The 14447-nt window shown below is 40.0% G+C and overlaps 1 protein-coding gene across 1 annotated transcript; it reads right to left on the reverse strand.

Annotated features, from left to right (window-relative positions):
* Positions 1–381: 381 nt before the first annotated feature.
* LOC106536357 (dnaJ homolog subfamily B member 5) lies at positions 382–3970 on the reverse strand. Its single transcript, XM_014033615.1, has 4 exons — positions 3537–3970; positions 2788–3046; positions 1963–2507; positions 382–1265 (listed from the first exon to the last, which is right to left on the reverse strand). Exons 1-4 carry the CDS (start codon positions 3642–3644, stop codon positions 1032–1034), a joined length of 1146 nt encoding a protein of 381 aa, XP_013889069.1. The 5' UTR covers positions 3645–3970; the 3' UTR covers positions 382–1031.
* Positions 3971–14447: the final 10477 nt, after the last annotated feature.

Genomic DNA, 14447 nt, shown 5'->3' on the forward strand with positions numbered 1-14447 from the left:
ACAGTACATAGCATTTTCATACCAACTAAAGGCAACATAGGTACTTGATTGTGGTATAAAATTGAACTATGTGCCTGGAAAACACATAAGCCCCCCCCCCCCCCCCCTTAAGAGTTCCACATACTAAAAAATGTATGTCCTCTATTTTTTCCCAAATGTCTCTATAAACTACCTCAAAGCCTGAGTAAGGTACACCTAGATGCGTGTTTAGCAATATTTTTAAATGTTCTTGTTGAAAAGTGACTAAATCATAAGAGCCTGGGAAGAGAGTCTGTTGCTGAGGGCCATAGAAATGTAATATATATTTATATGTACATATTAGTTTATTGTGCACAATGAGAAAAATCCATGTTTGTAACAAAGGCGAGTAGAAAAGAGAAGTAAAATTTTTGAAATTTTTTTATTTTATTTTTCATGCTTTAGAACAAGGTAGTAATACATCAGCAGCAGTATTAGTTCAGAATATATACAAAACGTTTCTAATAATTCAATAGAACATTTGACAATTGAATCTCTTTTAGAGACAACTATTTTATTTTTGCACACAAAGTAGACCTTTGCACACAAGTACATTATGCTATTGTAATAAATCAATGCAAAAGTTTAGTCATATGAGCTCCATATAACTATAATAATATAAAGAAGAAAAAGAAGAAGAAGATATAGTTGTTTTTTTTCCTCACTTCTTTCTACCGCTCAGGTTTAAGGAAGTCGTTACAGACTTGATTAGCACACTGAAATCCTGCCGTCAGTTTGAAACTATTACAGTACAGATAACCTTTTCGGTCAGGAGAAGGCTACTTCTGACAGTAAAAGACACAGTTCGTGAGTTCTGCACCCTTGTGACATCAGAGTTGTGCTTTGTGCCAAACCCCCCGCAGAGAGTCATCTGGTTTGACCTTCTTGCTCTGCGCCGCTTGCCGTTTCCAAACACAAAAAAGGAGGTTGTGATTGGTTGTGATAGTAGCACCGAAGGCAAGGCTGTGGTTGTGGGCCGATACCGAGGACGCACGGTGAGGCACGGTGTCGGACTAGCACTGGCCCAGGCTGTGCTTGATGATCTCGCGGGACTGAGGCGGGATCCTGTCGGGGAAGAGCACCTGGAACTCCACCACCAAGTCACCTCGCTGCGATGGGCTCTTAGGCAGAGGCAGGCCCTCGCCCCTCAGCCGCCGGACGGCGCCGGGCTTGATGACATCACTGCATGGCAGGGGCATCATCCGGTTGTCGAGTGTCGGGACATTGACTGTGCAGCCGCAGAGAGCCTGGAAACAAGAGAAGGAAAGACAAGGTTAGTCCTGTCATTTATGTCCTGATTTGACTGGAATAAAAAACAAAACAAAACAATATAACTAAGAATCTAAAAATGTTCGGTTTCATAACTGATGATTATGTGTTCTTGTGAAAGAACTGGGTTATACAACAGTGCTACAGATGTTCTAATCACTGCTCTATTTTCTGACTGTGTGTGGGAGTCAAGTGTTTCAGTGACTGATGGGGTGCCAAAGGACGACGGAGGAGCTATTTGAAATGTCAGTCTCTGTGACTGCTGCCCTGCTAATATCTGTGCGTGGGTTGGTGGAAGTGAGAGGCTGAGACAGAGCGAGCCAAAAAAAAAAGAAAAAAAAAGAAAAGCTTGTCGAGGCGGAGGAGTCTGCAGCAAGTGTTCTGGTTGAGGGTGAAGTGCGATTCGTGGGCGCAGTCAGCAGTAAGAGCTAAATTTAGCTCCTTTTTTTTCCTCGCTCTGCAGGGGCTGCTGAGGTAATGGAGGTGTTGGCAGACTGCTGCTGCTAGGTTTGTGGGGGGCTGTCAGCTATTTGTGTGCTGCAGACTGAAATGCCCCAAAAAGAACACTACGTTCTGTACCAAAGTAAAAGATTTGATTGTGGGGGGAGTCTATTTATAGATAAGTGTCCCTATCGTTCCTAGAACAGTTTTCTTGGACCCTGATTGAGAACTCACCTCTTTAAGGGTGATCTGGGCGGTGTAGACGATGTTTGAGCCATCTCTCTTGTAGTTTGGGTGGTCTTCGTCTCTGAGGACGAAGGTGATGTCTGTGGGGGCGCTGTTAAGCGTCTCGTCTCCCTCCCTGGGGAAGGTGATCCTGGTTCCGGCTCTCCAGCCTTTCTTCACCACCACGTTCAGCACCTTCTCCTCCGATCGCAGGCTCTGGCCGTCAGGGTTGAGGCGACTGCGGGTAATCTTTACTTGCTTCGTGCAGCCCTGCATCACCTCATCCAGGGTCACGGGTAGCTCGTGCACCACGGCTTCGGCCTGCAGCCCCCGCTGGCCTTTCCGCTGGCTGGCCTCGTGGCTGGCGAACCCGCCCAGGTTGCTGAAGGTGAACTTCCTGAAGGGGTTGAAGAGGTCGTCTTCGCAGTCACCGTCGCTGCCAAAGAAGATGTCGAAGTGGTCTGAGTTGTGGAAGTTTGAGGAGGCGTGGGGGTCGCTGGGGAAGTTGTTGCGGAAGAGGTTGCTTTGGCTTGTTGAAATTCCATTTTTAAGACCTGAAACAGAAATATCAGATAAAAACATTAAGTTTTTTTGTCTTCTGTTTTCCCAACTGAAAGATTCACTTATTTATAACTCATGTTGCTTCCTGAATACCTAATCAGCCTCGCAGCTGTCATCATGCACATGGGCTGGATAAATGAAGAGTTTTAGTCATGGACCTCCTACTTATTTAGCTTTCAAGTGAACGGAATAACTAATGCACAGTCCCACAACAATCAGCCAGATGGCACTTACATACAAATAAAACCCTAACGGTGTCTCTCTTGAGCTCACCTTCCTCGCCGAACTGGTCGTAGATGCTTCTCTTTTTGGGGTCTGTCAGGATCTCGTAGGCCTCGGCGATCTCCTTGAACTTGTCCTCTGCGTCGGCATCGCTGTTCTTGTCCGGGTGGAACTTGAGAGCCATCTTCCTGTAAGCCTTCTTGATCTCATCCTCGTTGGATTCGGGGGCGACGCCGAGGACTTTGTAGAAGTCTTTGCCGGGGGGCTTGATGGACAGGCAGGGCGCGTCTTGCTCAGACTTGGTGCTCTCCTGCAGGAACACAGAAACACACATTCATGAACATCTCAAATATCTTTGCCTTATATTGGTAGATTATAAATAAACCAGCCATCTCTTATCACTTGAAACAGAACTGGAAGTAATTTTTTTTTTGACATGCAGCAAATCCCTTCGATACAGCGACTCTCAGTGGGGAAACACCCTTATCTCTGTGCTACAGTGCAAATGCTGAAATTTCATAGGCTGACGATTCACACAACGTGAGATGAGGGCTAAAACCATGTGAAGAGACCGTGAGAGGAAAAAGCCTTCCCCCCAACGACTGAGGTTCTCTGCAGCGATTGGCTGAAAGAGAATCAGCATCTCTAGCATGTGAATGAATCCCAGATGCCGGTATAGTAAAAATACAAGTTCGGTAAAAGAATTAAACATTGTTTTATCTTTAAACTAATCACCCAGTTGTGAGAGATGATGAGTTTTTAGATCATTTTTAATTTAAAAAATAATAATAATAACTTACCGCTGATGATGAAGAGCCGGAGCTGTCTCCTCTGTGCATAACCCGCACCTTGCACTTGACATTGCCGTTTTTCTGCTTCACACCAAACTGAGTCCAGATGAGAACCATGTTGCAGGTTTTGTGTTGAGTGTCGCTGTCCGCTCGCTGTGGTTCTGAAACAAAGAGTGGCTCCGATGCTGCTCCTGAGCTCCTGTTCGGTGTCTGCGAGCTCTCCGCCTCTCCGTTAAATACCCGCTCCCTTTACGAGCCGCTGCCCACGCAGCGCCACGCTCGAGCTTTCCCTGGGACCGCCCATTTCCTGGCGCGCGGCAGGGGGATGCCGGTGATGATCGCGCGGATGTTGCAGCCTCTTTCTCCATCTCGAGACTTGCTTCCGGAGTTCTTGCAGGCAGAGCCGAGCAGACAGTCACGACACAGAACACAGAGTCCTCTTTTTCTCCACAGACAGAACAGCAGACCAGACTGTACAAAAAACAAATGTCTGCAGAGACAAACTCCAGACAGAGCTATAATCAGAGATGGACATTTTGTCCTCACATTATGTTCCTTGTGTACCACTTGTTTATGGATGAAGAACCTATTTGTCCTTTTCCCTATTTTAGCTAGTGTTTGGCTTATTATAAAACACAGACTATGATCAAGTGTTTACATAAGAACCATACAAAATCTATGCTGCATGTCTCCCACAACCTTGGATGCCAGAGTTGTAACTATTTTGGTCAAACCATGAAAGCATCTTTGTCTTATGGAATCTGTGAGTGCTTGAAGTATGAGTTGATGATCACTCAGCTACCACACCAAATCATAGCTTGGTATCTGTAAATCTGCCTGAGTTATAGCCATTTTTTTGTATTTTTTAAGGTCAGATAGCTGTGGTAGGCATCTCGAATTGGTTTGCCTCTGAAAGTTAATCAGTTGTAGATACAGATGCAGTGATTTCTTCTTGAGCATTTCATCAAAATCCACCCACTTTTTCATGAGATATTTTGCTAACAGGCAGACAAAATTGCTTTTGATGCTTAATGGCAAACTTTTAAGCAAACACCTCATGCAATCAGTTGCCTTTTGGAATATGAATTGCGTATGACTCAGTTTTACCACATGAAATCTTAGCTTGACATCTGTAAAACTGATTAAATTTGAGGCATTTCTGTATTTTATAAGGTCAGTTACACATGGCAGCCATCTTGAATGGGGTTGATTTTAAAAGATATTCAGTTGTAGATATGCATTTGCTTATTATTTTCTGAGAATGTCATTATAGTCTGTCCAGTGGTTCACACGATATTTTGCTTACAGACAAACGCAGACAGAGGCAAAAAACAACATAAACTCATGCCTTTTGTATTTGGTGGCAGGTAGTAACAAGGTTCACTACAAAAAATATATAAATTAAAAAAATAAATAAATAAAACCCTGAATGAGATGAAGATTCTTCACTGAAAATACAAATAGTGTATAATAATTTGGAGAGTGGGGTGGGGTGTTTATGTATTTTTATTGTTGGTTGTTTAATGTTTTATTTTGTATTGTTCTCATTTTTCTGTTATTTTCTTTTCTTGTTTTTATTATTGTTGGATGTTGTGTTGAGGACTGCAGATGTAAACTAGCCGTAGGCTAAATCTGGTGCAATGCATCAAATGTTTTTATGTTTATGTTTTAATTGNATCAAACTCATGATGAAATGAGTCCTTTCTGCACTCTAAAAATGAAATGTTGAATTTGAATTGAATCGTTTGAATTGCTGGATGCTGTGTTGAGGACTGCAGATGTAAACTAGCCGTAGGCTAAATCTGGTGCAATGCATCAAATGTTTTTATGTTTATGTTTTAATTGCACATTGTCCTTATAAATAAAATAAAATTCACTCAATAAGCTTAAAGAACAAAACACTTATTTTTCAGGAAAAAGTGTTAAGTGTTTTCTCATCGGACCACAAAGCCCCATCACAGTCTGTCATGCTTTTATAAAACTTATGCACTCCCAGGTTTTGTCATACAGTATTTTCAGCTGCAGAGGGTGGTAATTTCCTTGATATTAGCATCCATTAATTGGTTTATAATAAGTGAACAGGTGTCCCAAACAACAGTGTTTTATATGAAATGTAACACACAGGTGAGCAGATTGCTGTAAGGGTGATTTTATTGCTTTTAAATCTGTCAGAGAGGTTGTGCACCTTTAATACTTCATAACGCAAAAGAAAAACATCATGAGCTGAATTGCTTATTTGTTCCAGTGACCAACATTCTGTCTCTTTGTTCTTTGACAGAATGGAGCTATTATGGACATTTTTAGGTCTAGATGGTGCACTTTAGACCAGGCAGGTAATTATAAAAATGCAGCCACCCTTGTAGGTTGGGATAATTATGCTGCTGGAGAAAAAAAAAAAAAAACTAAATGCAAACTAAAGCACACAGACTACTTTTACTGTAGAGTGAACAGATGTGGGAGGAAAAGGCAGCTTGCTGTTGTGTAACTGAATGTGTTATAAAAATAAGACTTGTGATGTTTGGTAGCTGTTGACACTGTGGACTGTGTGAAATTTGAAGCTGTTGACTGAAAGATGGTATTCAGTTTGGATTTTGACTAAACTGTCATTTGCAAATTAGAAATGTCACTTCAGTCAATCAAAAGAGTATTCTGGGATTTATGAGTTCTATTGTCTGATTCTAGCTGTTCATGATGCACCAAACATTTTGAACTGATTCAGTACCCAGACTCTTTTAACTACTGTATAACTATGAAACCATACCGTTGCAATGAATGTAGTGGTCTAATATTGTCTTGCTGAAATATTCAATGTTCTTAAAAAATACCATCAGAGAGGCAGGTAATGGGCTGGATGGTACCTCTTCTTTTTGGTACAGTGGATGTGGCGTATGTGCTTTCTACACAGAAGTTTGAACTTTGATCTGTGTGACTGAAGAACCGTCTCTGCTTTAGTCCGGAGATGACAGTAGCCTTTTTGAAGGGTTTTCACAAATGGCTTCTTTTTAACCAGCATTTGTGGACGGTGAACTGTGTTTTCAGACGATCTGTGAAAGTGTTCCTGAGCCATCACTGACGTTCACAATAGAATCAACCCTGTTTTTAATGCAGTGCTGCCTGAGGGCCCAAGATCATCCAATGCTGACTTTCAGTCTCGTTCTTTGCACACAAAGTTATCCAGATTCTTGAAATCTTGAATATTATGAACTGTAGATGCTTGGATATTCAAAGTTTTCCCCGAATTTCTGTTGCGGAACATCATTCTGAAACTGTTGCACTATTTTAGATGTGTTTTTGGCAGACTCATTGCTATGGCTGAGCACCACTAACAAACAACTGAGCTCTATGTGGTATTTCCTGCATAGAAACAGCGTTTTATCAAGTCCTCTTATAAACATTGAAAAGTACTATGTGTACAACAAGTAGTTTATGGTCCAAGCTGGCTTTAAGGAAGCATACATTTATTTTCAGACATTAATACCAGCCGGTTCGGATGTTATCAGGCCATTAAATGGACGTTATTAGCGGTTATCAGTCCCATGGAATGGCTTCAGACCAGTGGGTTACCAGTGCCATGTTGGAATGCAACAATCTGCTACCACCAGAGTCTAGTCTACTTTATTGTAGCCCATGTCATTTTCTCTAAAATTAACCTTAGTGGCTTTATGCCTCATATGAACCAGATTGCATAAAAATCCTTAGTGGCTTTATGCCTCATACTAACCAGCTGACAGTCTGAAGCCATTCTATGAAACGGAGAACCCACTAGGCGGCAAAGTCAGGACAGTCTGAAGCCAGTTTGAAGCCATTCTATGGGACTGATAATGGCTAATAATGTCCATTTAATGATGATAACATCCAAAGCAGGTGTTAATACTAAGAGTGCAACGATAATTTGTCTGGAGGGTTATCAGCACTGATTTCCTTAATTTTGAGAGATGGGCTGATATTTAGATAAGATTGGTGGAAAAGATTGGCTTCTCATCTACCTCCACAAAGGGCTGAAAATCAGCCACTTTTTCCTTGTGCTCTGCTGTGAGCACTACCTAATGTCCAGTTAAAACAAGTTTGTATTGTTTCAAGGGTATTATTCAAGGTTTTGCAATAAAATAATATTGAAACATTGAAGGTGCATTGTGACCTTAGAACACCCAACAGTGTCAGTTATTTAAAATATCGGTATTGGACAAACTCAGGATTGGCAGGTCTGACTTTTTAAAGATCACTGATTGGCCAGAAAACTGCAGTTGGTGCACCCCTTACTAACACATCTTTGAAGCTCTCACAGACCACATAAAATGCTGTGGTGGGCTATATTTTTCCCCTGGACCTTGAGTTTCATCAATGCACTCTAAGAGATTCAGCCTCTCTAAAATCTCTTTCTGTACCCAGTTTTCTTACTGATCTGTTGCCAATAAATCTAATTATTTAGAAAAATCTATTTCAGCTGGATCTTATTTGTACATTTTTCAGCCTTTTCTGTCCTTTTTATTAAATGTGTTGTAGCCAAAACAGTCACACATATCTTTTTTCAGCGCCTAGTTTATACATTTGATAGTTTTGCTGTTACACTGTGAAAAAATATGAACTGGGATTGTATAATCTTTAATTCTTCCAAAGTATTTCATCTGAAAAAACAAAAAAACAAAAAAACCAAACCCAAAAAACAAAGCAACTATCATCTAGTGTTTATTTAATGAATCTAAAGAGGGTAAGTAGAATGCATTGAAAAGCCTCTTCCGTTACTTCAAATCCAGCTTATTTACAAAACTCACTCTGTGTAGGTCATACACTGAGGAAACGTTGCAAGTAATCTGTTTCTGTGCCACTTTTTCACTCCCATTGAAGTGTGTGGATCTATTTGAGGCAGCTCTACACATTCTACAGCATTACGACACAGACTCCTGCTGAAACCATGGAGCTGAGAGCAGAGTCACAGAGAGCGTACATACAAGGCAATGCTTCCTCCTCTGTCAAGCTTCCTCCAATCAGGAATGGAGTTTCCTGGGGATTCTCCTGCCGTCTTTCAGGAAACGGAAGACAAATATGGTGTAAATATGATGAGCCAGGAGCGTCATGCACCAAATAGCAGCTCTTACATTTAGCTACTATTCACAACTTGGAGTGAATCAGAACAGCCAACACACTCTATCTCTCTCTCTCTCTCTCTCTCTCTCTCTCTCTCTCTCTCTCTCTCTCTCTGCCCATGTGAACAGCTTGGGTAGTTTTTTAATTTTATTTTTTTTACACATTCACACTATCTCGCTCTTTCTTGCAGAAACACAAAGTGTCCTGTCAGTCTCTCAGACATAAATACCAGTTAAAGCATCAAGCAGCTCTGACACTGTTATTGTTAGCTGTCAAGACGGCTGGCGTTCATCCTGTTGTTCTTGTGATTTTTGCTGTTCTCACACATTAAGTTGTAACTGTAATGAAAAGCTCTATTATCTGTCAGTACTTAGAGATTTTAGCACTTTTTGCAATTAAATGTAACCTCTTAACTTTTTATACTGGATTGAATTAAATATGGCTTTATTTACAGTCATATGGAAAAGTTTGGGCAGCCTTGTTAATTTTCCTGATTTACCTTTATAAATCATTGATTGCTTGGATAAAAAAAATCAGTTAAATATATAATATGGGGACAAACACAGTGATATCTGAGGTGAAAGGAAGTTTATATGATTTACAGAAAGTGTGCAATAATTGGTTAAACAAAATTAGGCAGGTGCATAAATTTGGGCACCAAAAAAATCCTTAACTCAATATTTAGTAGATCGTCCTTTTGCAGAAATAACATCTCTAAATGCTTCCTATAGCTTCTAATGAGAGTCTGGATTGTGGCTGAAGGTATTTTAGACCATTCTTCTTTACAAAACATCTCTAGTTCATTCAGGTTTGATGGTTTCCAACCACAGACAGCTCTCTTTAAGTGACACCACAGATTTTCAATAATATTCAGGTCTGGGGACTGAGATGGCCATTCCAGAACGTTGTACTTGTTCCTCTGCATGAATGCCTCAGTAGATTTTGAGCAGTGTTTAGGGTCGTTGTCTTGTTGGAAGATCCAGCCCGGCTTCAGCAGCTTCAGCTTTGTCACTGATGACAATGATTTATAAAGGTAAATCAGGAAAATTAACAAGGGTGCCAAAACTATTTCACATGACTGTATAAAACATATGACAGATGTATCCCATGGCTTTTTATTTTTATTATCTAGACCTTTTTATAAATATATATAGAACAAAATGTACCAATGATGAGACAAATTTTAAATATGTTTATATTGAAATGATTCAAGCTTCAGTTTCACTTTTTTTTCTACCTGCAGCTGGATGTGAGACTTTAAAGAGATTGAGAGTAATCAATCAGAATAACAGCCTGTGATCTGAACTTATACAATGAAAGACAGAACATATGAACACAGATGAATTCTGGGAAAAGAAAATTAAAGAGCATGCATGCATACAGTCAGAAACATCATCGCCACTTTGTCTTTGGTGGAAAAAAAAAGATCAGCAACTGGGCATTTCTAAAGATAGTTAACACAAAAAAAGTTAAGTTTGCATTTCCTGCGACACTGCAGTGTGAATGCTTATTTCTGAAAGATTTAGCTGCAAGTTGATGAAAAATCTGAAGGCAAGCTCAAAACATGATGGCTAAACTGCCAATGATGAAACACAAAAAATCTTAATTAACTGTAAAGAAGTAGAAAAAAGCTGAAATTATCTTAAAACAACTAAAAAGTATCTGAAAAAGCTGAAATTTACAGTAAGAAGCTGAAAAAGCATTGCTTAATCAAACAGAAGCTGAAATGACAACAAAAAGTTTGCTGGAAAAAAGTTTAAAAGAGCAGAAAAACATCTAAACAGTAGCTGAAAAGACAGAAAATGCAAAAGTTAAAACTAACAGAATGAAACTGAAAGGTACATAAATAGCAGAAGTCAGCAGGAAAAGGCTGACTAAAGCACACTGAAAGAGCTAAATTAAGTTGAAATTAAGACAAAGAAGCAAAACTAGCTGTCAGTAGCTACTATGAACTGAAAGGGTTTTAGTGAACAACAAAACTGAAGAAACACTTTATTAATGTTACAAAAATATGTTCATCTCACTCTATAAAATCTCTTTTTGCCTCAGGCTTTTATTGCTTCCAAGTCATTTTCTTTCTGCTTTGAACCTTGTTTAGAACAAGAGTTGGCCTACATTTTTGTGGGAGGAATTCCTTTTTGCTTTAACATTCAATAAAAATCATCAGCTGTTTTTTTCTCTTTTCTTTGTCATGGGCGAAGGTTCATCCCGTACAACCCTGTCTCACTTGTGTTTTGTGAGCACTTCCTGCAGGGCACAGAGAAAAAGTGATTCACCCTGCTGAGAGCTCACAGCATGAACCCAGGAAAGGTGACACCAACCTCCCCACGTCATCCCACTCCCAACACTTCTCCTGCCCTGTAGAAGGGCACACGGATGAATCGACATTGATCAAAAGGCCAGAGAAAGTAGAAGCAACATTTTACAGACAGCCAACAGCATGTGATGATTTGGCAACCAAAAAAATAAAAAATAAATAAAATAAACAAATAAAAGAAAATAGGGCAATGTTCTCATTCTCAAATCCACCCCCTTTTTCTTGTCTTGCACCTTCTCCCCCTGCTGTACTGCACATCCCACACATGTCTGGAGCCGCCTCCTGTAGTTTCTCGCTGGCTGGACCGTGTGCCAGATGCACAGACAGGCAGGCAAACGCCACATTTGTAAATATAAAATGCAGACATGGACCCAGACGGGTTGTCCTCTTTTTCACACAGATTGGAATCTTTTTTTTTTCACCTGTCGGCAGGAGAGATTGGCTGTTCTCTAATGAGGAGATGAAGACAGAAGAAGTTAATCACTGAGGACAGTTGGTTGGGAAGGGAAGAAAAGTAGAATGAAAATAAAAGATAATAAATGGGTTGAGCTGGGAGAAGCACAAAAGAAAAACAATAGGCCAGATTGGAGTACAGAAGGCAGCGATGGATTTTGCCTGGCAGTGAAGAAAGTGTTTTTGTTGAGGGGGGAGAAATTGTCCAAAATCTCCTCTGCAGCTTCTGCCTGCACTGATGAAACACTCTACTGAATTCTGAATCCTCACTGAGCAAACTGAGCTCAGATGCTTTACATGAGCTGTAAAAGGAAATGGCTTTATTTTTGTTTATAAAAACTCCTTAATGGTGGTTTGTCAGTAACTAAATGGGTACCGGTACTTATTTTAGACCTTTAATCATGTTGTTGTTGTTGGAGAAGCATAAGTAAATTCATGCAAATTTTTGTTTTGAGTTGGTGTTTTAAATTGAGCTTTGTTTTAAGTTTTTTGTGTGTTTTCAGTTGTTTCCATTTTTGTTGTAATTTACTTTTACTTTGAACATATTTTGGGTTAAAAAGGAGCAGATATTATAAGATTTATTCTTCTTCTGCTGCCTTAGATTTTATTTTGATTACATGTTTTTTTTGTTTGTTTTTTGTTGTGTATATAATTGTTACAAATAAAATGAATAAATTCTTTAAAAAACGTTGCACCGTGAACAGATATTTGTATACAGTATATAAATGTGCTGCCCTCTGCAGAGGAGAAAATTAACTGCAGTGGGGAAGGTGGTGTTTTTTTTTTTTTGCTACAAAACTAGGCATTTTATGTAACTAATCTGGTTGTGTAAGAGACAAACTGTGCCTCATTATAATAACTTTACAGCTACACTCCTACAGAGGTAAATGTGAGGACTAAATAATTTCTCCTATAATTGCACAGATTTCATTAGGATTGTTTTCCACTTCCAGCTGAACATTTGGACCTCAATTCTCCAGCGGGGTCTTGTCTTGGCTGCTTCGTCATTTTATTTGATTTTTTCTGAGGCCTTTAATTGTTTTAGGTAGAGCTGATTTTCCTCAGGGTAGGAGATGGCAGACAGCCTGCAGATGGCTGGGTTCTCTGAGGAAAGGAGGAGGGAGATTAGAGTCGACAGGCAGAAAGGCCACGTGCAGCAGGCTGGTAATGCAAAGTGAAACGGGATGTCGTTGGAGAGAGAAAGAGAGAGGCGTGACATGTTATGTGAGAGGCACCTGCACCTGATGAAGAAAGTTACAGTAGTCAGGAGTTTTGAGGTTGCTCAAGTCAGACAGAATGTATTTCATTGTGAAGGTTTCTGCAGACCTACCTATAAAGACTGTAATCGATCCGGATTGTAATCGAACCATCCATTATCTCAACCCGCTTCTTCCTTTCAGGGTCACTGGTTGCCCATATCCAGCACTCACTGTGTGAGGGGTGGGGTACACCCTGGACAGGTCACAAGTCCATCACGGGGACACGGAGACAAACAACCATTCACTTTCTCCCTCACACCTTTGATCAGTTCAGAGTTGCCAATTAGCCTGACATGCATGGGAGGAACTGGCGCACCTGGAAAAAATGCAGTCACTTTGATACATGTTGGATTCATAGTAATGCAGCGGCGGAGCTAGGATTTTCAGTGTACGGGGCCATCCAGGAGACACAGTATTCATAGAGGCGCCAAGTATTTGTCCAACATGCTTGCACATAAATCCCCAGTTTTTGTAAGGTGTTTAAATTTAATCAGTCACACGTGTTCAGAGACACTTGTAAAAGCTCAAACTGTAAAATTTCCTTATCAATTTTACATGCATTTTTACTGTACATTAATAAAATACTCTCAAACACACAACGTGAGAAAATCCAGCCATTGTTGTCAGTTAAAATACTTTTTCTGCAGGATTATTCAAACTGAAAAAGACTTGCGTAAACTTGCTTCGTGCTGGACTTTCCCATTTGACACATTAGCGCCACTACTGTTTGGAAGTGGACCACTCTTGGGCAAAGGACAGATGAGTGACAGGACAGGGGCACTTTAGGGGGCCAATCAGATTTCAGACGGGGCCAATGTCCCTGTGGCCCCACCCCTAGTGTGTGTTTTAAAGACATAACTTTGGAGAAAAAAGTATTTAAAAAGTCTACCCAAAGATTTCTTAACCCCTCTAATGAAACCTCCCCAACTCTTTTAGGGGTTGCTGAAAACCTCTGGTAGAGAGGATGCTCCTAATGGTCTGTGAGAAGCATCTAGAGCAGCCGCCAGGAGGTGAAAGGGGGTCCTCAGAAATCTGGAAGGAAGACGAGAGGAAATAAAGCAAAAAAAAAAAAAAAAGAAGAAAAAAAAAAGAAATTTAATGAATGTTTTCAATTATTATCATAAAATATAATCTGTTTTTCAATCAATATTTCAAAATATAGTTTATAAAAATAAAGAAACTGTTCTGTTCTTCTTGTCATGTTTGTTGAAAAGTTTTTTTTTTCAGTGGGAATATGCAGTGTTTAAACTTGTTAGTTCATAAAATTCTTCTGCTAAACAAATGTAAAAGTTACTAAATAGTGAATAAAAGTGATTTTTTTCTGAAAGTTGATGTTTATTTACATATTTCGTAGTAGTGTTTGTGGGTTTGCAAAGGGGGTTCACTGGCCAGAAACTAATGCTGTTTCGGGGCCAAGGTTAGGAAAAGTTTGGGATACCCTGATATCAACCAACAACACAATAATCTTCATAAACTACACCAAGTATGGCATCATCTGATGGGAGTGAATATGGCTCTACAACCTTTATTTTTCTGCCTTGAGGCAAGCTGCTTGTGCCAAAGACACTAATGCACCCCTATACCATCAGAAAGAAATGACTTTTCAGTGTATGCTGATACTTTAACTCTACTTTGCACAATAGAGCTTTAATCACCATTTATTGTTGACATGGTGGACTGTGTTCACAGACAATGATCTGTAGAACTGTAGATGATGGGATTTAAGGTTTCTCATATATACCACCTAATTTACAGTCCCTTTTTTGGCCCGTCCTCATTTATTTGAGATGGGCTGCTGTCTTAATA

The sequence above is a fragment of the Austrofundulus limnaeus genome, unplaced genomic scaffold, assembly GCF_001266775.1.
Source record: "Austrofundulus limnaeus strain Quisiro unplaced genomic scaffold, Austrofundulus_limnaeus-1.0 Scaffold1786, whole genome shotgun sequence".
In the NCBI taxonomy this organism is placed as follows: Eukaryota; Metazoa; Chordata; class Actinopteri; order Cyprinodontiformes; family Rivulidae; genus Austrofundulus; species Austrofundulus limnaeus.